The following is a 24,380-nucleotide window of genomic DNA, read 5'->3' as shown; positions in this document are numbered from 1 at the left end:
TCCAAACTAGGCAGCTACTATCCATAAAAAAGACCATGCTACTGAGGAATTGTTCGAAATGATACCGGCATCTCATTTTTACCATCGCACCGCCCGCCACCAGAGTTGAGTTCATCCATACTACCTGGAGCCACTGCGGTCATCCACAGTGTGTTTCCAGAGATTTTTTTTCCACGTACCATCCGGCTATGGAATGAGCTCCCCTCCACGGTGTTTCCCGAGCGCTATGACATGTCCTTCTTCAAACAATGCTTGTGGAGAGTATTAAGCGGTAGGCAGCGGCTTGGCTCTGCCCCTGGCATTGCTGAAGTCCATGGGCGACGGTAACCACTCACCATCAGGTGGGCCGTATGCTCGTCTGCCTACAAGGGCAATAAAAAAAAAACAAAATACACAGACTAAAAAATAATAACAAAACTACATACCTTTAATACTGTTTTACAAAGATGTGTCAACAGAAGAACTGATGGACACAGGGGGCAGGTAGTGGCTTCGGATTTGAGTATGAAGACGGGCAACCTCACCATCAATGCTCTCCAGGTCACGAATAAGCTGAGTGAATTGAACTATGCCTGTGATGAATTTTTGTTAACATGTCAAACATCTGTGATAAAAGTAGTATACTTAAACAGTTCATTTTTTTAAAACACTTCACAGTCGTTCCCTTGTTGCATTCAAGGACTTAAACAAAACTAAGAAGAGATTTCAAATTTTAATATATTTTTAAATCAGCCTGTGAAAAATGTTTTGTTCTTTTATTAATTTTCCAAATTCAATATAACACGGGTTGAGATGTGTATGCTATAGGGTTGTATGGAATTCGATTAAATAAAATATATGTAAAATTTTGCCATCTGCAATTATTGTTAATTTTAACATGGGAATTGGTAATTTTAAAATACTGTGGTACGATATACAATAAGAAAGAAGAAAGAAAAACTACGTAATAAAACGAGCTCGGCATACCTTCACGTGAATTATTGAAGCCATGGTGCTTTATTGTCTCCATTTCTATTTGCACAACCATGGGGAAGACTATTTGCATCATTTTCAACATCTCATTACCAGCAGCTTCTTTAGCTTCATCGAGTTTGGAAGCATAATCAGGCGATTCCAGGGCGTCTATAATTTCATTTAGTATTTGTCGCATTTGATCGACTGATACGCTTTGAGGGGACGACATGTTTTAGTTTCTAATCATGGCCGCATGATCTAATATCTAATTAAAACAGCTTTCTTTGAAAAGGGCCAGAAATTCAGGAATTGCTTTTTCTTGTTAATTTTGCTGGATTACTTCAATCAATCAAACTTCAAAGATTGTAGGTCACCACTATAGTAGTAGTAGTTTTATTTTTCTAAATGGAAAGGCAAATGTATAATACCATACTGCCTAATCTTTTATTTATTTTTTATTAAATATGATATTATGAAATGAAATGAAGTTGATTAATTAAATATGAAATATGACACGAATAAAATGAAATGAGATGATATGATATGGGATGTTTTTATGAAAAATGATAATATGGAGTGAAATGAAATGAAGATGATTAATTTGAGACATTAATCAACTGGGATGAAATGAAATGAAATTACTAGATATCTTTATTTTTATCGATCAGATTAATTAATTTTGATCAATTATCGTTTGTTCGACGACTTCGGTGATTGTTCGATCATAAAAAAAATTTAATTCCCAATTATTAATTATTTTATATCTAATAAGCAAACCATCCAACCATGAGGTGAGCATTAATTATAAATAAATAAAAGACAGCCAAAAAATTTTTATATTCGTACATTAACGAATAAACCACGAACAAATAATTAAAAATAAAAAAAATCCAAAAATCAAAAACGGGGGCCAAATTCAGTAAGCCATATAGTAACTTGTACCTATTAACTATTAAATTAACCTGTGGTATAATATTTGACGACATTGCCATAGATTATACACATAATATATTTGAGAAACATTGCAAGATTTTCAAATTTTGCAAGTTCGTCTAAGTTCATTGTTTTTTTCAAATCAAAAGACATCAAATGGTTTAAAAATATTTAGTGTAATTGTATTAAACATATCAGTGTAAAGAAGAGCTAGCAACAAATGAAACTAAATTTATGAAATAAAATTTATATGTTAACAAGATTGGTATTGTGGTAGCTCCCTTTAAACTCTCGTAGTAAGTAACTTATACTAAAGTAATAATATATCTGTAAAAACTATTAATAAATTAAGTTAAGTTTATCAGACCTTATTTAAGTTTATCAGAACTATCAGATTTTATTTGGTGTTGTCACATTGTGGTGTGTAAGTTGTAGACATCATTGGAAATACTTTTTCTATCGGATACAATTTATGGCAACGAAAAATTAAGCCTTTTCTGAGCATGTTTTAAATTTATTGTCTATTTTCGAAGCAAAACTGACAGACATATAATATGAAGATGTTTTAGAATGGAAATTGAATAGTTATTCCTTCTATTTTGCTTTAACTAGAAAAATTGTCAAATAAACGTAAACAATCTATGAAAGTCTGCCAAGTAACACGCAAGAAATATTCTCTGAAGTGGCAACAAAGACTACAAAGTTTTAATTGAATTCAAATTTGTTTTTAAAAAAAATCATGTACGACCTTAGAACAAACAATCAAACCTACACTAATACTATATTTATGTCTTATCACCACATGAGGTCATTAATACTTTATCTAAAATTCTATGTACAAGGGTTCATGTATAGATTCATGTTATATTTAGATCATTTATTTCAATAAATTTTATCTTTTAAATGGTCACAAAGATAAATTATAACATACTAGAGGTCCCACAGTAGTCAAAATTCGACTATAATTAATGGGAATTGTAAGTTTGTACACTATTATGATTGTATTTTATACTTCTATAATTACAAATTTCACCAAGACTACACTATAAAAAATATTAACAAAGACAAACCATATTCTATTCTTAATTTGACAACAGACGTCAAGAACAAAAGTTTGACAATAAATAGTATGCATGCGTGTGTGTGTCAAATACATGGTATATAGTGTGTGTAATGTTTTCTTTATTAATTTAATGTATCTTTTATGCATTATTTAAAAAAAATATTAGCATTGTGCACTTCTCTATATTCTCTATAAGTGTGGAAAATTTCATACTCCTCCATCTGCGCAATTTTCGTAAAAAGGGATACAAAGTTTTTGCTTCACGTGTTAATATATAGATTAGAATTGAATACAATTTCAAATGTAAATATTTGAATCAGCCCTTATGCTATTAATAAAGATATCACAGGTAAAATGAAGATAATGTTTATTATCATTTAATTATAAAACAAAGATAGTTTATCATCAAATAAACACTATAAAGATAATGAAATTTTGTTATTGTGTACTAATTGGGACTTTAATATATATCACCACCAGTTCTTAAACAAGTTTAAAAAAAATATTTGATAAAGAACCATTGGATTGTTCTCTAGGCTGCTTTCCATAAAGTTAAAAGGATTAGTAGATTTTCAAAAACACATACTCAATAAGATTGGTTAACTATATTTCCACACTCATATAGCCCGATGACTATTAAGAGTTGTGCATAAAATATTCTTGATAAAACAGTTTTCTTTGGTTTTTGTGAGTAATAAATATAGGTAAAATTACTTTAATGGAAAAAACTATTTCAAACTAAATTATCATACTAATTGGCAAATCTAAAGATTCTATAATTAAAAAAAGCATATGTTTGCTTAAACGTTTCCAGTAACTAAACAATAAAAAATGGACGATGAAATAGAAGTGGACCCGAGGCCTTTAAGCTCACGCCGAAGCTTTACGCTGAGAAACTCTGCAGCAAGACAGGTCGCCGTCAACTTTATGCCATCAAGACAAATTCCTTACAGTATGTATTAAATTATATGGTTATTATTACATCTCTTCAAATACAGCTGCGTTTAAAAAACTGATTCCTTTCTGGTCTAGGTCATACTTAATTAGATATCACAAAGTCAACCATGCAACCCACCTTGAGACCATAGGTTGAAGTCTCAATAGGATGGTATCTTCAACAGTTTCCCCATCCCTCAATCATCATCCATCAATGCACGATTACTACTGTCACACATTTTGCAAGTCATCAGTTCCATAAGCTTCAATCTTTCTATATGTCGATGTTTTCACTACAATTCTTTAATATGTTTCATTATTTAAATAACTGTATTGCTAGCAACATGACGTGTTGAGTTAACGTGTAATTTTCATACATCCACTGTTATTAATTTTAGTTATGAAAATTAGAATAAATACCTTTGTTACTACCCTACACTCTTTGATGAAGTGCCTCGTATATAGGGTCAGAATACTCTAATAAATCTAATTATCAAATAATATAAACAATTATATTGGAACAAAAATAAACAAAATGTTTGCATATGTAAATGTTATTGTATTAAAACAGACACATTGAGACTACGTCGAAACAATACCGAAAATAATGCATTGCTGACTGATGTTGCTGAGGCAGCAGATGAAGCTGACAATGCTGATGTGCAAGCCAATATTATCGTTCGTGAGATGGAACAGCACCACCAGCTCATGGAGGACACCCCTGATGCTGAGGAGCTGAGAAGGTGAGAGTTGCGGAGTGTATGTTTTCTTACTTTTCAATCTGCATTTATTCAGAGCGCAAGTGAACCATCAAAATGTTAATCAAAATTAAAATATTTGATTAATAATTATATTGTTATTTAATTATGCTTATGTGCTTAAAAATAAACAGTCCAATCATCTTAATTAATTAAAAATGTGATTCCAAATCCTTTTTAAATAAAATAATACTTGTCTTAACATTACATTGAAGAGGTAATTTCGAACAATAACAATATCTTCATAGAATCAACGTAAACAAGAAATTTATAACAAACATCTCACATGTTCAAGTTTTAACAAGTAAAATGAAGTGATATCAAAATTTCTGTACAGCTCAATTCCTAATCACCTGGTTATTATTATTATTATTATTATTTTTTATTGCTTAGATGGGTGGACGAGCTCACAGCCCACCTGGTGTTAAGTGGTTACTGGAGCCCATAGACATCCACAACGTAAATGCGCCACCCATCTTGAGATATAAGTTCTAAGATTTCAAGTATAGTTACAACGGCTGCCCCACCCTTCAAACCGAAACGCATTACTGCTTCACGGCAGAAATAGACAGGGTGGTGGTACCTACCCACGCAGAGTCACAAGAGGTCCTACCACCACTACCTTAATTATCTTTAAACAATTTTCACTCTGGTAAAAATTATGAATGTTATTCTTTCAGAGAGGCTCTTCGTGAGCTCCCACAAGGTTTGACCATGAAGAGGAATGTCCGAGCGAAATTATCTGCCTCAGTTAGCTTGAGGTCGAAAAGGAAACCAATTTCACTGTGGAAAAGGTTCAAATACAGAATGAGCTTTGGATGGAAACGGGTACGATGCTTTTGAATTCTCATCAGTATGGGAATGAGATGTCTGAAAGTGCTGTCACTTTGCTGAAATCATTATTTGGTATTAGCAAATAATCGCGTATTGGATTGACATTGCCAATTTGCAAAATACAAATTTACTCAAGACCACTTGAAATATATGTTGTTCTTTGTTTATGTTGTTGTGGTAGATGATTGACATTGTCAAGGAGGCCACAAACACCAGTGTCGCGGGCGCTATTAAGCAGGCCGAATGCAGGCAACATTGGAGGAAGCTAGTGCAAAAACTGGACCAAGGTGGTCACTACCCTCAGTAATGAGGAAGCGACAAAGAAGAAGAAGAAGTAGATGATTGGACACCAGATTCTCTTGTATTGATATTTCCTTCGCAATCTTTTCAGACAAAAGACCGCATGCGTGATCTCGTATTTTCGATTGAACTCTGGTACGAAGCCATTCGAAATATTGAGGGCCACTTCGGATCGGCTGTCGGGTCATACTTCTACCTAGTTCGCTGGCTGTTTACTATGAACTTGCTGCTATCTGGAATGGTGATACTGTTCGTGGTGGTGCCGCAGGTCCTGCATGATAAGCCCGACAAGACTGTAAACTTCGGATTCTGGGATTTCATTAGTGGGCAGGTAATTAATTCTCTTTATGTTTGTTTTTATTTGTTTAATAAGTAATGTTGTCGGATTACACATTTCATATCGATATGAAACCTGGTCTTTGTGTACTTCTTAATAATAGTTTGAGGTGTGGGGTAGTTATTATTTGAATACATGACTCAAATGCGAATTTGATCTTCCCACTGGGTACACCAGCATCCCTAATGTTGTCCATATGAACTACCGCTTCTGATCGTTTCTTTCCGCAGTCTGTGTCCTACAATTTTCAACAGCCCAATTTCGAATCATTCAAAATATTTCGTAGTTTGCTTATTTCGCGTCTGCAAATATATTTTACTCAAGTAGATCTGTATCTACTTGAGTGAAATATATTGATATAATTGGTTTGAGCGTTAATTCTAGTGCAAGTACTGATATATTTCTAAACAAATACGTTCCTGCTTAAATAATTTTGACGACGAAGGAGCAGAGTCATAATAAACAGCACACTGTGAGCCCAGCTCCATATTGATTCTTATAGTATCTGGAAAAAAAATACTAACCTAAAATAATTAAATTTCAATGTAGTGTCAGCCCTATAACATTCATTTGTGTTGTATTGCACTCATGAGGATCATAGTCCTAACAAAAGTGCTCCGTAAAGGTCACGACCCTCAGCACTGAGGTGCACGAGGCACTGAGGGAGGTACTTTTATTTATTTATGGGATTATTTTTTTCAGGGTTGGTTAGAAGACTCGTTGTTGTTCTACGCGCACTACCACGACGGCGCGGTGGTCACGGCCGGACTCTCATACTACATGCCGTTCGCGTATTTCTTCACTATGGTCTGTCTGTATCTGACATGTTTTGCTGTTCTGTGTTACAGGTTAGTTCAAAGTCTTATTATTGAGTGGTGGCGTACTTGTTAAATTTATTGCGCTTTTCTTGAACCTATAAATCCAGAATGCACGTTGTTGATAGTTTAATTCTGCCAAAAAAGTTCTGAGATTAATTTTTTTGGCGCAAATTGAGATTAACTATGCATGTGGAACTTCTGTGATATTCAAGGTTGCTAATGCACCACCATGAATAGTGCACCGTAAAGGTTATAGCTTCTTCTGAACGAATTCTGACTTTTATGATATTTTTTTACGCCCTCGTAGGCGGACGAGCACTCAACCCACCTGATGGTGAGTGGTTACCGTCGCCCATGGACTTCAGCAATGTCAGGGCAGAGTCAAGCCGCTGCCTACTTGCCTGTACGAGGTTGTCTTGTTTCGTATACACATATGTCTTATGAAAAAGTCAGTGTATTAATAAGGTGTTGTGAGGTCAACGACCTCATGCAACCACGACGACCATGGCGTGTCCGAGCGACCCTCGCCTCGCGTATACCACTACGAAAACCCTGTTTGTGGTGGTACTCGATTTCCGATATATCCGTCTGCTTAGCCTAATGACTCTTCCTTCTTCCACCAGAACTGCATATTCCTACCGACGTAACTTCATCGAGACCGGAGGCGGAGTGACTTTGATTTTCGCCAACAAAGTTTTTTGCGGCTGGGACTTTGGTATAGTCTCCCATAAAGCCGCCGAATTTACCTCCACAAGCATCTATAACGAATTTAAGGTGAGAATTCTTTGTTGTCCTCATTTAAGTACAAGTTGTGCCTGGTCCGCTGCGTCAGGCGTCCTGTGAGCTTTAAGTCGTACTATTATGCCATGTATGAATTTAAACAATATAATTAGTATTGATACTTATTCAAGACGAGCTTAAGGATGAATAGTGTGTAATAAAATTAACCTTCCTCCCCCCTTTTTGTGGGGTTGTTGCGGCACTCGAACGTCCTCCCAACCAGGTGTTCTGGGTTCGAACAGTACGCAGATTTGTTGTACCAATGTAACTGAACTCGGTCAAGACTTTAATAAATAAGAATTTCACCACGACTGCTCTGCCAAGTGTAAAGACTATGATGAACTGAACTCGGTCCACGTCATACGTTCGAAAGTAGCAACACTTATAATTAATTTAGACAAAAAAATGCGTTGAAAAAAATAATAGTTTTCTGACGTCATTGCCTTTTTTTATTACCTTAGTAGGCAGACGAGGTTACGGCCCACCTGATGGTAAGTGGTTACCGTCGCTCATGGACTTCATCAATGCCAAGGGTCAGAGCCAAGCCGCTGCCTTTGTGCTGTACTCACGCATGACTCTTCACTACAACTAATACAAAACAGAAATATTTTGAACGCAATTTAACATTGTGTTTATATAATAGATCAGTGTGCTTAGTGCGAGTTTTTTAACGTTCCCGATAGCTTAAAAGTTAACCCAATTTTGTATGCAGTTGGAACAGCGCCCCTAGCGGCAAACGTACGCAAACGATCACAGTCCATACAAATATGAAATAACTCTTACGCTATTGAGAACTTTAAAAAACTCGCACTAAGCCCACTGCTTCTTGTAACACAGGAGACGGTCTGTGTACCGTTATCGAGTGGTACCCTCGTCCACAGGAACTCCTCAGCGAACAGAACAGGAACAAAGTGTCGATGCCGGTCTGCGTGAGGATATGCCAGTACATGACCAACATAGTGGCCACCGGGCTGGTGCTCGCGCTAGTGGTGGCCGTGAACTGGGGGCTGTGGCACATGCTGGAGGCGGAGACGGCGTGGGCGGGGTGGGAGCTGGCGGTGTCGGCGCTGCTGACGCTCGTCGTCACCCTGTGCCCACTCGTCTTCTACGGAGTTGTCAAGTCAGTTTATCATATTGGTATTTGATTCTTATTACAACAGGTTTTTTTTAAGGAGTTTTATGACCTGGTAACTAAGACCTTTAAGTCATGTCTTCTTTTAAGTTATATTCATATTTTTTTTCAAAAATGATAATGTTGAGTGAAATGAAATGAAATGAAGAAGATTAATTTGAGACATTAATTAACTGGGATGAAATTAAATGAAATTAGATGAGATGATACCGTACAATGGGGTAAATAGGGACAAAATCGACCTTCAGATTGAATTTTAAAATAGTTCCAATTAAATAGTCACTGCTCAACCAAAGAAATAAGTTGAGTCTTGAACGTACCTAGGTGATAAAAACCGTTACATTATTTTAATTATTCATTTTAAAGAAATAATCTGTAAAATAATGGCCGTCCTAATTTACCCAGCGTCCGGGGTAAATTGACACGGTTAAGGGTTAAATTGGGATATTTGTAAGGGTTATCAACTCGCAGTACTGCGATATATAGGTAGGTGCCATATAATTATTTATATGGACCGAAATGATGAATACAATCCATAATTTAAGCACAATACACAACATAGTGTAAATTAAGGTGGTTTCTATTCCGAAGCGATGTGACGTGAATGATAATCAACAATACAATGATCAAAAAAAGTATGTGCACATATATTTTAGAAAATTATTAATTAATTTCCTTAAGAATCACAACCCTGAAACAAAATCATAAAATAGAATAAAAAATAGAAAACAAAAGGACTGGAAATGCATTAATACAATTTTATTTAATCAACATTTTCAAAATGATCTTTGAGCAAGAGTAAGATATCAGGTGAATAATTAATTATTGTTAATTTAATTAATGTTACATTTAAAATCTGAGGCCTGTTTTTATTTGTGTGTGTATGTTGTGAATGTTAACAAAATCATGATTCGACGCGTGAATAGATTCTGAAATAACAAAAGTTTTGATTCGTTTGAGTTCTTTTAACTTTTAATTTTTTTTATTGCTATAAAGAACATACGACCGGGCAGATATTACAAGATAAATGTCGCGAAAAAAAGTAATTATATATATACTTTTCTTTTACCTATAATACTTACATAAACTAACTGATAAACACACTAACCTTCTTTACATCACGCAATTAAGTGATAGTATAGGCTAAAAAATCTATTATAAGATATCAGTGACAACCCTAACAAGCCATCCCTATTTTGTCTTTTGGCGTTCCAATTTTGTGTTTTCTCGTCCCTAATTTTTCCAGTCTCGTTCCAAATTACCCTACATACGTCCCAATTTTCCCCAAAAAGAAAGTATGGAGTCTGCTGCGTGAGTCTTGGTTCAGGCAATATAGGGTTCAGATCCGTTACCGGAATGATTATGTCCAATTTCACACACACAGCAATTTATTACATAAAAAACGATTAGAAGGAGAAAAGCGACAAGCACAAGCACAGTTGAATAGTTCACAGCAAACAGTAAGAAAAAGTCCAGGCAAAGAAAGAGACATAAACTATACACACTAAACATTCAATATCAACTTAGTCAATCGAGACAGGCGTATGCGAGTAAATGTGACGTGAGCTTCGCGGTCAGAGGTCTGCGGACGACTGGCGCAGGAAGCTGCGACGGCGCACCTCGCGCCGTTCACACAAAGACTTGTGAACTACGCAATCATGTGTAAGTCACCACACCACTCCCCCTCAGAGACCACCTCAGGATGGGCGATAGTAATCTGGAAACGTGACCTTTCTACCCGATCTTGTTCTGTGAGATGAGCGCGGCGATTCCAGACTTTCTTTTTCATCATAGAGTTGCTTAGGTATTTTTTCTGTGTTGCTATCTAATAAGTAAGCTGGTTTGATCCTGTCTATGGAAACGTTGATCTCTTTTCCGTTTATTAACAGCTTGTACACTTTGTTGTCTCTGTTAATAACTTTGTAGGGGCCTTTATACGCTGGTTGAAATCCACGTTTGACTCCGTCTTCTCTGAGGAATACGTGCGAGCAAGATGCAAGATCTTTGTAGATAAATATCTTCTGGGTAGAATGATGTGATGTTGGGACTGGCTGTAAATTGCTGGCAAATGACCTGATGCGGGCTGAAAAATCAGTTATATCCGTATCTTGCTTGTCAGTTTTATGACCAAAAAATTCTCCTGGTAGGCGCAGGGGTTCACCATATAGTAATTCGGCTGACGAGCACTGAATGTCTTCCTTAAAAGCACTTCTTATGCCGAGGAGCACGATTGGTAAAGTTTCGGTCCAGTTGATGTCGGCATGACATGTAATAGCAGCCTTCAGCTGCCGGTGAAACCTTTCAATGAGACCATTGCATTGAGGATGGTAGCTGGTAGTTTTGCGATGCTTAAACACTATGAATTTGGAAAGTTGTTCGAATAGTGCTGATTCAAATTGTCTGCCGCGATCAGTGACGATGTCAGTGGGACAACCAAATCGGGCAATCCATCCCGATAAGAAAGCTTTTGCTACTGATTCGGCCGTAATATCAGTCAGTGGTATAGCTTCAGTCCACCGGGTAAAACGATCAATTGCTGTTAAACAGTACTTGTAATCACCGGAAGGAGGTAACGGTCCAATGATGTCTAGGTGTACATGATTGAATCTTGCTTTTGGTAAATCGAAGGTGCCTAACGGTGAGCTAACATGTCGATTTATTTTTGAGCGTTGGCAAGCTAAACACGCTCTAGCCCAGTCACGACAGTCTTTCCTGAGTGAAGGCCATACAAATCGTTCAGCTACTAGTTTAGCACTAGCCTTTGTACCGGGATGGCTCAATGAGTGCAAGCTTTCAAATATTTGTTTCCGTAAGTGCTTTGGCACCAGAGGCCTGGGAGTCGGCGTGCTGACATCGCAGTACAGTTGTTTTTGACTTCCTGGTATATTTAGCTTCACGAGTTGTAACGAAGTGTGCCGTCTTAAGAAATTCACTAGTTCAGTGTCCGTATCTTGCGCTTTGGCCAAAGTTTCGAGATTGACAGGATTTTGCAGTTCTTCAACTTGACCAGCCCGGGAAAGAGTGTCAGCCACAACATTATCTTTTCCGGATATATGTTGTATGTTAGTCGAAAACTGTGATATGTAGTCTAAATGTCTATATTGACGTGGACTACAGTTTGCCTTCCGCTGATGGAATGCGAAGCATAATGGTTTATGGTCAGTATAGATGGTAAAAGTTGTTGCTTCTAACCAATGCCTGAAGTATTTGATGCTCTCGTAAATTGCCAAAAGCTCTCGATCGTAAGGTGAATATTTTTGTTGCGATGGGCTTAACTTACGAGAGAAGAATGCCAGAGGTTGCCAATTTCCGTCCTTCAGCTGTTGTAATACTCCACCAATAGCAAAGTCAGACGCATCAGTCACTAAGCTCACCTTGGCGTCACAGTCAGGATGAGCAAGTAAAGCTGCGTTACAAAGGCTTTCTTTACAGTCTTCAAATGACTTTAGTGAGTCCCCCGTCACCTCAATTGGATGTGATGCTTTTATAGAACCTGTCAGCAAGGAGCTTAGAGCAGCTTGAATATTTGCAGCTTTGGGGATAAATCTACGATAGAAGTTTATCATGCCCAAGAATCTTCTAAGCTGCTTAGCTGTTTTAGGGACAGGAAATTCTTTGATGGCTTGTACCTTGCTTTCCAGAGGTTTTGTTCCATTTGCGTCAATATGGTAGCCAAGAAATTCCACCTCCGATGCACCGAAAACACATTTTGCAGTGTTGATGAGCATTCCATATTCTTTCATTCTGATGAAAAGCTGATGTAGGTGCTCCAGGTGCTCAGATTCATTACTGGAAAATATGAGAAAATCATCGATATAGGGGAAGCAGAAATCTAAGCCACGTGTCATCTCATCGACAAACCTCTGAAAAGTTTGACTTGCGTTTCGCAACCCAAACGTCATGTACGGAAATTCAAAGAGTCCAAACGGGGTTGTTATCGCTGTTTTTGGTATATCGTCTTCAAAAACCGGTATTTGATTAAAAGCTTTAACCAGGTCAATGGTAGAAAATACACGACAGCCAGACAGGCTATGCGCAAAGTCTTGGATATGGCGAATCGGATACTTATCTGGTATCGTGCGAGCGTTTAGCATACGGTAGTCGCCGCATGGTCGCCAACCGTTCTCCTTTTTAGCAGCGAGGTGTAGTGGTGCGGACCAGGGACTCTCAGAGGGTCGCGTGGTGCCGTTAGCCAACATTGCTTCGAATTCTGATCTTGCAATCTTCAATTTTTCAGGTGCCAATCTTCGAGGAGTACAGGCAACCGGGGGGCCTGGTGTGGTGCGGATGTGATGAACTGTGTTGTGTTTTGGTGTGTGGTATATGCCTGCCGGTCGTGTCAGCTCTGGAAACTTAGAAAGCAAAATATGATATTTAGAATTGCCGGTTACGACCTTTACACTAGATATTAAACTATCAGTTACAGCAGAAGCAGCTACGGTTGACAATTTGGTACTAGCATCAATTAAAAGCTTATTGCGTATGTCTACGATAAGGTTAAAATGAGACAGAAAATCTACGCCAATGATAGCTTTAGTTACATCAGCTACTGTAAAACGCCACACAAAATTTCTACGCAAGCCTAGGTTGAGATTAAGTTCAATGTACCCGTACGTGTTAATCGTAGAACCATTGGCCGCGCACAGCTCGTATTCCGTCTTTTCCCGTCGTTGACGAAGCGCAGAGCGAGGAAAAACGCAAACATCACTTCCGGTGTCGACCAGAAACTGAAGACGTGATCTTCTATCCGTCACGAAGAGGCGACCGGTGTTTAATGGGCAATCTTCAGTCGCCATTATCGACTGCCCCGAATGTTTTCCGATGGTGTGTAATCACAGGGCTGGATACATGTCTTCGCTTGTTGACCAAATTTGAAGTGGTACCAACAAAGGGGGAACCGCTTATAGTTGGACTGGGATCTTCTCGTAGGGGTGCGCCTACGATCGTGGAGCTGCTGACGATTGCGAGAACGGGACCGGGTGTGCACTTCCATCGTTAGAGCGCTGACTTGTTTTGTTAGTTCAGTTATTTGTCGAGCCATGATTTCCAGTGCCGAGTCTTCTCTTGAAGATGTTGCTGCCACCTGAGGTGCACTAGGTGCGATGTCATGGACTCTGTCAGCCAGATCTGCCAGTTCAATGAGAGACAAAGTCATCTGAGACGCGATGATAGTTTGCAGGTTGTCTGGTAGACGGCTTGTCCATATGGACCGCAGAAAATCGTCTGGTATTGTAGGTCCAGCTAGTTGTCGTAGATGTCGTAAGAATTGTGAAGGCTTACGGTCACCTAGCTCTTCTGATTGTAAAAGCTGTTTTACCTTTTTCTCTTTAGACACGGAGAGCCGCTTAATCAGTTCGCTTTTAAGGTACTCATATTTTTTTGTAGCCGGTGGTGAGGTGATTACGTCTTCCACTTCAACCGCGTACTGTCTGTCCAAGTTTGAAAGCACGTAGTGAAATTTGGTTAAGTCGTCAGTTATTCTTGCCATGTTAAATTGACCTTCTATTTGACAAAACCATATTAATGGTTTTTCCGGCCAGAAAGGCGGTATCCGTACACCAACCCGAAAAAGTTCCGCTGGATTACCGGATGGATCAACGGAAATAGGCACTTCATTTTTCGATATTTTTTTGTGTGGGGTAGTTTGCGAAAGAGTTGTGTCACTATCTTCACTGCTCATTTTGCTAGAATGTTCTGCTCGGGGTCACCAGTTATGGAGTCTGCTGCGTGAGTCTTGGTTCAGGCAATATAGGGTTCAGATCCGTTACCGGAATGATTATGTCCAATTTCACACACACAGCAATTTATTACATAAAAAACGATTAGAAGGAGAAAAGCGACAAGCACAAGCACAGTTGAATAGTTCACAGCAAACAGTAAGAAAAAGTCCAGGCAAAGAAAGAGACATAAACTATACACACTAAACATTCAATATCAACTTAGTCAATCGAGACAGGCGTATGCGAGTAAATGTGACGTGAGCTTCGCGGTCAGAGGTCTGCGGACGACTGGCGCAGGAAGCTGCGACGGCGCACCTCGCGCCGTTCACACAAAGACTTGTGAACTACGCAATCATGTGTAAGTCACCACAGAAAGGAAAAAATATACATTTTTTATTTTGTCGAAATATTGTATTTAAAATAAGAATATTGCAACTTACCGTTTGTTGTGGTATTTCCAGGTGTATTAAAAACTTATATAAACTGTGATCTTATTGAAAAAACAACGATAATATTACTTTTTTTAAAAGTTCTTTAAGCTGTTTTAAAACGCCCTTTTCAACCATTATTTTAAATTTAATTTGACGAATTTTTGGGACCAACTAAACTCATGTTTAGTACTTCCATAGTTAACTTGGTTTTTCTTCTATACATTGATAAATATTACCTTAAAGAAAATTAGGTAGATTCCGTGCTACAAGTACTTTGAGAATCTTCCGCAGGTTTGTCCCAATTTACCCCAGAATCCCAATTTACCCCATGTCATGGTATGGGATGAAATATAATCTCAGTAAAATGTTGGTCGTTTACTGAGATTTTTAGCTACGTCCAGCGACTTTGTTTCATTTTCCCACATTTGTGCACTTTCACAGATATTAAACAGTTAATAAACCACCGTTATTACACATTTAAACCTGAAGAAACACTAAATAGACAAAATAAAACAAATCACACAACTTCACTCCTCGCGTTCCCGCCAAAAAGTGAACAAGAATTAAAGTTTTTATTTTTATTTATAACGGCCAATGACTACCCGGCTTTTTAGCCAAATCTCTAGTAACACTAAATGACACAATGCTTCTGAAGTGAAAACAAACTTTTCAATTGGAATTGGGAAACGACAACCGGTGACTTTGAGAATCTCTACTACGCCACTATCGTGTGCCCGTCAAGAAGTTGTTTCGAGGTATTGTCTGTCTACGGGCTGATGATGTTGTAATCCATAGATTGGAGTACTACACGCGTCGTACGGCGGTCTACGTGACGCTGGCCAGGACTTGGCTGTTGGACATGGGCGCGCTGATGCTTCTGCTGGTGTACTGGTCCCGGTCGAACACTGACGTAAGCATTTGACGTCACAAGCCACAGTAGTGCAATGATCAATAAGCTTGCGCGCTAGTAACACTAGTGATACCGACACTTATTGGTACCTATTTCTACCATGGTGGGTAGATGACGGTATACGATAAGTATTACTGAAAAAAAAAACAAATAATGGGACACAGAATACGAGACATTTTGTTTTCTTTAAATAATTGTACTAAATCCTGGTCGCACAGATAAGGAACCATTCACGACTTATGTTGTTCAATACGAAATTTAAAAATCCACAGATACTGCCACGATTATCAATTTATACTATAACCGTAACATACAGACAAACTTGTAATAATTTCTAAGAGCATTTTATTTTTCGAGAAAATAAAAACCTAAATTACCGTTATTATTTTCTTGGGCTATTGTGATTACGTAAACGTAATTAAAACTAAATTACCGGCTTAATCTCGCCCTTTATTTTTTTCTTGTCATCATATTATTTATGTTACGAATATTGCTCAGTTTTCGTGGTCTTAGCGTTTGACTATAAAACAATATATAAATATTTTTATTTAAAAAATTGACTATAAAACAATATATAAATATTTTTATTTAAAAAATCGACGGTACTTAAAAAAAAAAGTTCAAATATCAATGAAACTAAAGTATACGAGACACCTAAAAAAATATAGTGACAATAAAAAATGCGATTTTAAACCGTCAATGTAGTTTTAATTATAAATTACTAATATGAAGTAGTATAGAGTAATTGTTGAAGTGAAACTTCTAATGCGATAAGGTTGCGTTTAACGTTTAACGCTACCCTGGAATAGAAAGAGACAGAGCGAGAGTGAATGCGTGGCACCCGAACGTTAGCAACGAGTAGCGTCTGATATTTTAACGAAGTATTTAAAAAATATGCATATATTTATTTTTCTATCTATAATGTAAAATATATATTATATAATATAAATGCTAAAGATGTCGCATCTCTTATACACAGCATTCCCTATTTCAAGAGCAATCTGATTTAAGGATGAATAATGAAGAAAACCACAATACTACACATCAAAAAAGAAGTTTCACTTCATTCACGCGCACCAAGTTGCACGCGCACCATTTTTTTTGTTATATTTTTGTTGCCATTTTTGATTTTGTTTTATCGACCGAACACACAGTGCTGGGAGACGCGTTTCGGTCAGGAAGCGTACAGGCTGGTCCTGCTGGACGCCGTGGTCTCGCTGCTGGTGTTGCCAGCCATTGAGTTTATTAGAGCTTTGATATATAAGTGAGTTCGCTTTGTTTATTTGCTTTATTATTATTATTTTTACTAAACGTTTTCAGTGCAAATGTGAATTTAATCGGTTCTTTTTCTAAATTTGGAAAAGCAAAGGCTAGTATAGTTTGGTTTAGGGGAACGTATAGTACGACTGGTCCCACGAATCGTTCCTCGCACATAATATTAATATGTCGTAGAGCAGGGTTGTCCAAACTACATACCTTTGCGGGCTAATTAATTTTACTGCAAAAGCTGGAGGGCCGCACACTAATATATTTTCAAAAACAACCAAAATACTCGGGAATTCCCCCAATAACCAATAATAGTTAAAGATAGCTTCATTTTTAAATGATGTAATGGGAATGGAATGTTACAAGAATAAAGATAAATTATGCCAAATATTGATGTTTTGATAAAAAAATCTATTATCGAAACTATTTACATGTATCCAAAATTATTTTCTGATTCTGGACAGCCCTAATCTAGAGTAATGAGAAAAACAATGGTGACTATGTAATTCGATTGGATGAAATAATATATATAAAAAAAATTTTTCGTACAGGAGACCGTAGTGTAACGAATGTAATCACTATTCCAAGATGATTACGTTTCAATTTTAATTGGTACCACACGCCCTTCTAGTCCAAGCCTGATCTGGACCTGATCTGGGCCTGATCAAGCTAATCATAATTTATTATATGTTTTCATAGACACAGCCCAATGAGTTTCTCGTCAGAGCTTCTCAGTGGGTCGCGTTTCCGATCCCGTGGTAAATTCTGCGATTTACTACTCTTGCTAGGGTCAGTGTTAGCCACGTCGTCAGGTCTGAGCCCCGTGAGCTCACCTACTTGTTAAGGCTACGCTGAAATGTCTCTCAAGGCCATCAGTTTAAGTATAAAAAAAACAATCATTTTACAACAATCTTATATATAATATATATATATTATATATATATATATATATGTATACGACTAGCTGTAGCCGTCCGCTTCGCTGGGCATTTAAAATTAACATTATTATTTCTCACCCCCACAAATATTCTCATCATTAACGCCCCCGCAACTGTTTTAGGGAGTCCAACACTCATATAAATATTAGCCTATCCATTGAGTACATGTATTTTCTACATGGATACCAAGTTTCAAGTCAATCGAATGCATGGTTCAGTAGTTATAACGGAGCATCCGTAAAAACCACTGTAGATTTATATATTAGTGTAGATGCGCATTCCACCAGGTTAAACCCGGACTCGTCGGCGCCGGAGTTCAACATAGCGTATAACTCGCTCACGTTGATTTACAACCAGGGGGTGCTCTGGTTCGGTCTGCTGTTCTCGCCCCTGCTCGTGGTGGCAGTCACCATCAAGTTCTTTATCTTGTTCTACGTGAAGAGAGAATGCGCTCTGAGGGCATGCCAGCCGGCTAGAAAGGTGAGGCTTTGGAAGTTATGCTATAGATTTTGTCTACGCGAGACATTGTGGCTTTATTGCATTTATAATAAAACCAATTGATTTCCTGCTATTTGCTTTAATTATAATTTACTAATGCTTTAGTCGTGATTGCACGTCGTGAGTGTATGAATCTGACATTTTCGATTGGAAAGGATCTTGTTCCAATAATGATTTTTGTGAGGTATCTTAGGAGTATTGTTGAATGCTGTCAGCGCGCGGTACCGGTAGTGCTAAACGAATCAGGCGCCGCTACAGATTTGTTTTTGAGGTTTTGTCAAATGAGATTCCTCGCACCATGATGTGGGCCCTGTGATCTTAGTTTAGAAGCTTCGGAAGAACGAACGGGTCAGTCTTCAAACCGGACTGCGTGATGCGGAGTTGTAGACATTAGTGGGGCGGTAGTAACTAAGCGGGTAGGCTGCGGGGTCGTTGACCCCGTGTGTCAGCTGATTTAAAATAATAGGGGAAAACAACCGTATTATTTTTAAAATGAAACGAAGTCGCTGGACATCGCTTACTAGAAAGATTTTTTTATTTTTTTTATTGCCTTGACTTCAGCAATGCCAGGGGCAGAGCCAAGCCGCTGCCTACCTCTTAATACATTGAAGTTGACATTGAAAGATATTGAGGTTTCATTAGATTCCCACAATTTCTTAAACTTAAATGAACTTCATTCCGTTTTATTGAATTTTAGTAATAAAGCATGTATGTATGTAATGTGATCAGTAAAGATTTTCCATAACCCTCGCGTCCCGCAGGTGTGGCGCGCGGCGCAGACGCAGACGGTGCTGTACGTGCTGGTCACGCTCTCGCTCTTCGCCACGCTGTTCGGGCTCGGCTCGCTCTTCTTCAGGTCAGTCTCCTCCCCCCCCCCCCATCCCATTGTTCTCCATCTGCTGCGATCTTTGAGCTCGTGGAAGGCATCTCCCTCGTCTTCCCGTGTGATGTAAACTTCTTACTTGAAATTATCAGTCATAAGTTGATGTCATTTTCAATCAGTTTTATTAGTTATTTGTCAATATATCTAATGTAACCAAAACAATTTTTAGTGTTAATTTTAGCTTATTAAAACCTTATATGCATTAAAGGTTTTCTCTTATTACACCGGGTCTCATCATCTTGCTCGTCACCAAGACAAGATCGTGACCCTCTTTCCGAGCAATGTGTCTAAAGAACTCCAGTATTCTACAAATGCATATTGTAGGTCAGTCCCTCGGGACCAATCCCAGACGAGCTGATGTAGGTAACGCTTGAAGGCTTTAAGCAAGACAATGCATTTTTTTTTATTGCTTGGATTGGTGGACGAGCTTACAACCCACCTGGTGTTAAGTGGTTGCTGGAGCTCATAGACATCTACAAAATAAATGCGCCACCCACCTTGATATATAAGTTCTAAAGTTGTAACTATACTGAGAGTATAGTTACAACGGCTGCCCCACCCTTCAAACCGAAACGCATTACTAGTTCACGGCAGAAATAGGCGGGGTGAGGGTAGGTACCCGTGTGAACGTACAAAAGGTCCTACCACCAGTAATATTTTTTATGATTTTTACTGAGCAGGAGTTCATCGAAGGTCTGCGGCCCGTTCCGTGGCTACGAGACGGTGTACAGCGTGCTCAGCGAAGGAGCCCTGAGGCTGTCGGAGCACCCCGCCGCCGCCACCATACTCGCCTTCTTCGGCAGGCCCGGACCTCTGGCCTTCATACTGCTTTTTCTCTGGTGAGCACCGACTGCGCACTCACTGGCCTCCTAGTGCATACCGGTACCGTATACCGTCCACCTGATGGTGAGTGGTTACCGTCGCTCATGGACGTCAGCAATGCCAGGAGCAAAGCCAAGCCGCTGCCTACCGTTTAACACTCTCCACAAGCCACGTTTGAAGAAGGACATGTCATAGCGCTCGGGAAACACTGGAGGGGAGCTCATTCCAAAGCCGGATGGTATATAGCAAAAATGATCTCTGGAAACGCACTGTGGATGACCGCAGTGGCTCCAGGTAGTATGGATGAACTCCACTCCGGTGGCGGCCGGTACGATGGTAAAAACAAGATGAAGGTATCATCTCGAACAATTCCTCAGAGCACTTTCCATGGAACATACGGTACAAAATACAGAGGGAACCGAAGTCCCTCCGCAGACCCAGAGTTTTCAAACGATCCGTGAGAATGGGATTATCGACAACCCGAACGGCTCTCTTCTGTATGGAGTCAAATGGGAGTAGCAATGAACCGGATGTTACCGAAGCTTATGAGCATCTCAATGCTGCTGTGGCGGGTAGCCATCGTTCAACGCAACGATATTTGACAGATGCCTAAGCCCAAAGTCGCGGTCACCAGTTGTAGAATAACGACGAAGGGAAAGATCTTCCACCGAACGGGTGATATTGCTCGGTAGACCGACGGTCCGAATGTTGTTGTTCGGAACTTGTATAGTATATGCAAGCTTGTCTGGAAAATGTCGTAAGTGAGATTCAGGCATCTGTGAAATATCTTGCGTTGTATGATGGCTACCCGCCACACTGCCGTCCACCCTGACACAAAAGCTCTATGTTTCCTAATATATAAAAATAGCTGAGCCACCATTGTAGTCCGCAGAAATAGGTAGGTAGAGCGTGGTAGGATATAAGCCGTTGCATGTCCCGCAGCGTGTCGGTGTACTACATGCGGGCGCGCGCCCTCGCGCACTCCTCCATGGTGGTCATATTGCGTCACATGCTAGTACTGCAGGCGAAGGACAAGGACTTCCTGCTCAACGCCATCGCTAAAGTCTCCAACGGGGGTGAGTACCGGCTGTATTCTGTTTCTGTTGCTTTCAATATGTACGAGCGGTATAGAGATAGAAAGATAGAGAGAGAGATAGATAGATAGAGAGAGAGAGAGAGAGATAGATAGATAGAGAAAGAGATAGATAGAGAGAGAGAGAGAGAGAGAGATAGATAGATAGATAGATAGATAGAGAGAGAGATAGAGAGATTGAGAGAGGTTGGTGGTATCTACCCTTGCGGACTCACAAGACGTCCTATCACCAGTAAGGATGATCGTAAAGAAAGTAGTAATGGTCCCAAGCCTGCGTCCTCTGTATTCCAACGTCGGAATATGTTCCGCAGAGTGGTCGTACAGCCCGAAGGCGGCCGAGGGTCCGGACAGCCACACGTGGAAGTACATTAGGGACGTCAGGAAGCCATCGAACTCTGGCTTCCATTTTGACGCATCGAGGCTCAGTCATTCGTTCGGGGACCGACCTCGGTCGCGCGTCAAGGAATACCGGCCTTATTCGCATTTGACCGAGAGGTCGAAATCGAATGACGGCGACACCGACAGCTCGTTTAGCTGGCAAGGCTCTAGCAGTCGTCTGGCACAAACCGAAGACGACAAGCGGTGGCCTTAGTTCGCAGTCTTATATATACACATCGACGCTTGAAAGGCAAACGTGACTAAGCGACAATGCGTGAACTTTACAGTAGACTAATTTAAGGTTGAAATACCTGAAAACCAAAAAAAGGGTGCGTGTACTTATGTACGCGCGTAAGAAGTTATACTTTATTTTTATTAAATTTTTTTTTTTTTTTTAATATTATATAATTAATAATTTAATAATATTTAGTATGAATTATATTAAATAATAATTTTGTCATTTATATTACTAAAAAATGAATGCTACACTTTTTTTTACGAGTGTACATGCGCGAAAGTTCACCTGCGGCTATATTCAGACTCACCAAGTTACGTCGGTCGTATTGTAACGAATCTAGCTGTAGGATTGAAATTATTTTAATAGACCTAGATATATATTTTTTTTGCGCATCGAATATGGTTATTGCCTATCATTTATGTACAAAGCAGTTATGGTCGTTTAGTCACGTTTGCCTTTCAAGCGTCGATATATAAATAAATTAATTTAAATATATAAAGTGTCTTCCTTCGTTTTGAAAATGTTGCCAAAAATTAAATTTTGTCTTCCATATTTTTTATGTATGAAAAGGTTGTGAAATTTAAATCAGTCTTGCGTAATTAAACATTTTCGTGTTTAAATTAACGGCTCCAATACTTCGATTAAAATTTGGATGCATTTACTATTAAATAAGTAAGCAATAAACATATTTTACAGTATTTTAGTGGGAGTGACTTGTCTATTTCCAGAAATATGTAGGTCGTTTTATATAGTATAGAATTTGTACTGAACTTTGACGTCATTATACAAAATAGTTAACTCTCTGTTATAATTATAGCCAATGAAATGTAATAAGGTTAGCTTTTTTTGTATGTACTATGAGAATATTAGTTCAACACGCGATATTTTTATTACGTTAAGTTGACAGAAGATCTCACGGTCCAGTTGCTGTTAAGTAGATACATAAATAAATATGAGAACGCATGTTGTAGATGAGAGGTTCCTTCAGACCGCGACGCACGACCGCCTGGCAGTAAACAACGATGCTAACACACTTATTTATCGTTACAGAAGGTACTGTCTGTCTATAGTCTCATTTATTATAACTGTCACCTTGGAGGCATCGGATGACCTTTCTATCAACTTCTACATGCTCGTTTTTGTCTATTTAAATATAGATTACTTTTTTATTTAATTATGGGATTTTATGACCTGGTAACTAAGACCTTTAAGTTATGTGTTATTTTAATTTATATTATTATTTTTATGAAAAATGATAATATGGAGTGAATTGAAATGAAATGAAGATAATTAATTTGAGACATTAATCAACTGGGATGAAATGAAATTAAATGAAATGAGATGAGATGATATGGGATGAAATATAATCTCAGTGTAATGGTGGTCATATACCTACTGAGATTTTTTCAGTGGACTTTTTGGAGGATACCGAGAAGTTAAGTCCAGCGGCTTTGTTTTATTTTCCAACATTTGTGCACTTTCACAGATATTAAACAGTTAATAAACCGCCGTTATTACATATTTAAACCTGAAAAAATAGATAATATAAAACAAATCACACAACTTCACTCCTCGCGTTCCCGCCAAAAAGTCCGATTGCTTATTAGATGCCTACATGAATATCAAGGGCTGATCCAGCTTTGGCGCCAGGAGGGGGTCACATAGTCGTGGGCAAGTTAAGAACCTATAATTTAATTTTGATAACAATAGATAATAAATAAATCATGATGTTCTTCAATTAGTCCAAGTTAGTTCAAGTCCTGGAACTAGCTCAGGGGGGGTCATGACCCCCATGACCACCCCCCCCTGGATCCGCCGTTGATGAATATAGATCAGTATTTTGTAATGCATTTAACATATGGGTCGGTCAGTGACATTGTTAAGATAGATATTATAATTCAAGGTGTACTTTAAGAAACTAAACAATACTAAACATGTCCGTGTTTATAAATCGAGACAAAAAAATTGTTTAAATTTTGCGTAACGCACTAAAATGGCTCATAAATAATTTTAATACTATCGTTTTGTTTTTGATTATACCTAAAGATTTTTAATATAGATGAAATATTGGACAAATATTTTGAAGAAACAATTTCATAGAAATACAAATAAGTTTGTTATTTAAAAAGGTTTTAACCTTATCAAAGGCGGATCTCAAATAATAATAAAATTGTAAATTTTTTTTATATTTAAATAGTTAAATTATACAAAATGTATATGATTAAAGAGATCGAACATTTATAAATAGAGGCTATTTTTTATATGCATTTTCTAGTATTGTAACTCTTAAAAGAGCATGTTTTATTTATTATTTATATAAGTACTAAATTTATAATTAAAATGAACTACGAAAAATAA

At 38.2% G+C, this 24,380-nt stretch overlaps 3 protein-coding genes across 9 annotated transcripts in view; 1 reads left to right on the top strand and 2 right to left on the bottom strand.

Annotated features, from left to right (window-relative positions):
- Positions 1–1,351, bottom strand: part of LOC134198665 (protein C10) — a 3,541-nt gene extending 2,190 nt beyond the window's left edge. For all 4 annotated transcript variants that reach the window (XR_009975308.1, XR_009975307.1, XM_062673249.1 and 1 more), the window contains exons 1-2: positions 967–1,351; positions 426–572 (exon numbers count right to left, since the gene is read on the bottom strand). Coding sequence is in view for 2 of the 4 variants with exons in the window: in XM_062673249.1 (XP_062529233.1) it covers positions 439–572; positions 967–1,183 (351 nt within the window). In the remaining 2 variants the exon portion in view is untranslated. The remainder of the gene's footprint in view (positions 1–425; positions 573–966) is intronic.
- Positions 1–11,860, bottom strand: part of Bm_Bre5 (beta-1,3-galactosyltransferase) — a 16,953-nt gene extending 5,093 nt beyond the window's left edge. The window contains 4 exon segments of the mRNA NM_001047080.1: positions 426–572; positions 967–1,307; positions 6,532–6,537; positions 11,853–11,860. The gene's annotated coding sequence lies outside the window, so the exon portion shown is untranslated.
- Positions 1,931–24,380, top strand: LOC101744920 (transmembrane channel-like protein 7). 4 transcript variants are annotated; one of them, XM_038016833.2, is made up of 15 exons: positions 1,931–2,183; positions 3,765–3,902; positions 4,458–4,629; positions 5,325–5,472; positions 5,870–6,109; positions 6,818–6,963; positions 7,557–7,707; positions 8,595–8,833; positions 15,792–15,906; positions 17,061–17,170; positions 18,398–18,590; positions 19,370–19,464; positions 20,172–20,330; positions 21,256–21,389; positions 21,718–24,380. In XM_038016833.2, the coding sequence occupies exons 2-15, from the start codon at positions 3,782–3,784 to the stop codon at positions 21,996–21,998; spliced, it is 2,304 nt and encodes a 767-aa protein (XP_037872761.1). In that variant the 5' UTR covers positions 1,931–2,183; positions 3,765–3,781; the 3' UTR covers positions 21,999–24,380. The 4 variants fall into 4 exon arrangements, with proteins under 4 accessions (XP_037872761.1, XP_037872763.1, XP_037872762.1 ...); XM_038016835.2 differs by lacking the exon at positions 1,931–2,183 and adding an exon at positions 3,020–3,299; XM_038016834.2 differs by lacking the exon at positions 1,931–2,183 and adding an exon at positions 3,395–3,654.

Source organism: Bombyx mori, chromosome 17 (assembly GCF_030269925.1).
Source record: "Bombyx mori chromosome 17, ASM3026992v2".
Classification (NCBI taxonomy): Eukaryota; Metazoa; Arthropoda; class Insecta; order Lepidoptera; family Bombycidae; genus Bombyx; species Bombyx mori.
This window is presented reverse-complemented; position numbering and strand designations above follow the sequence as displayed.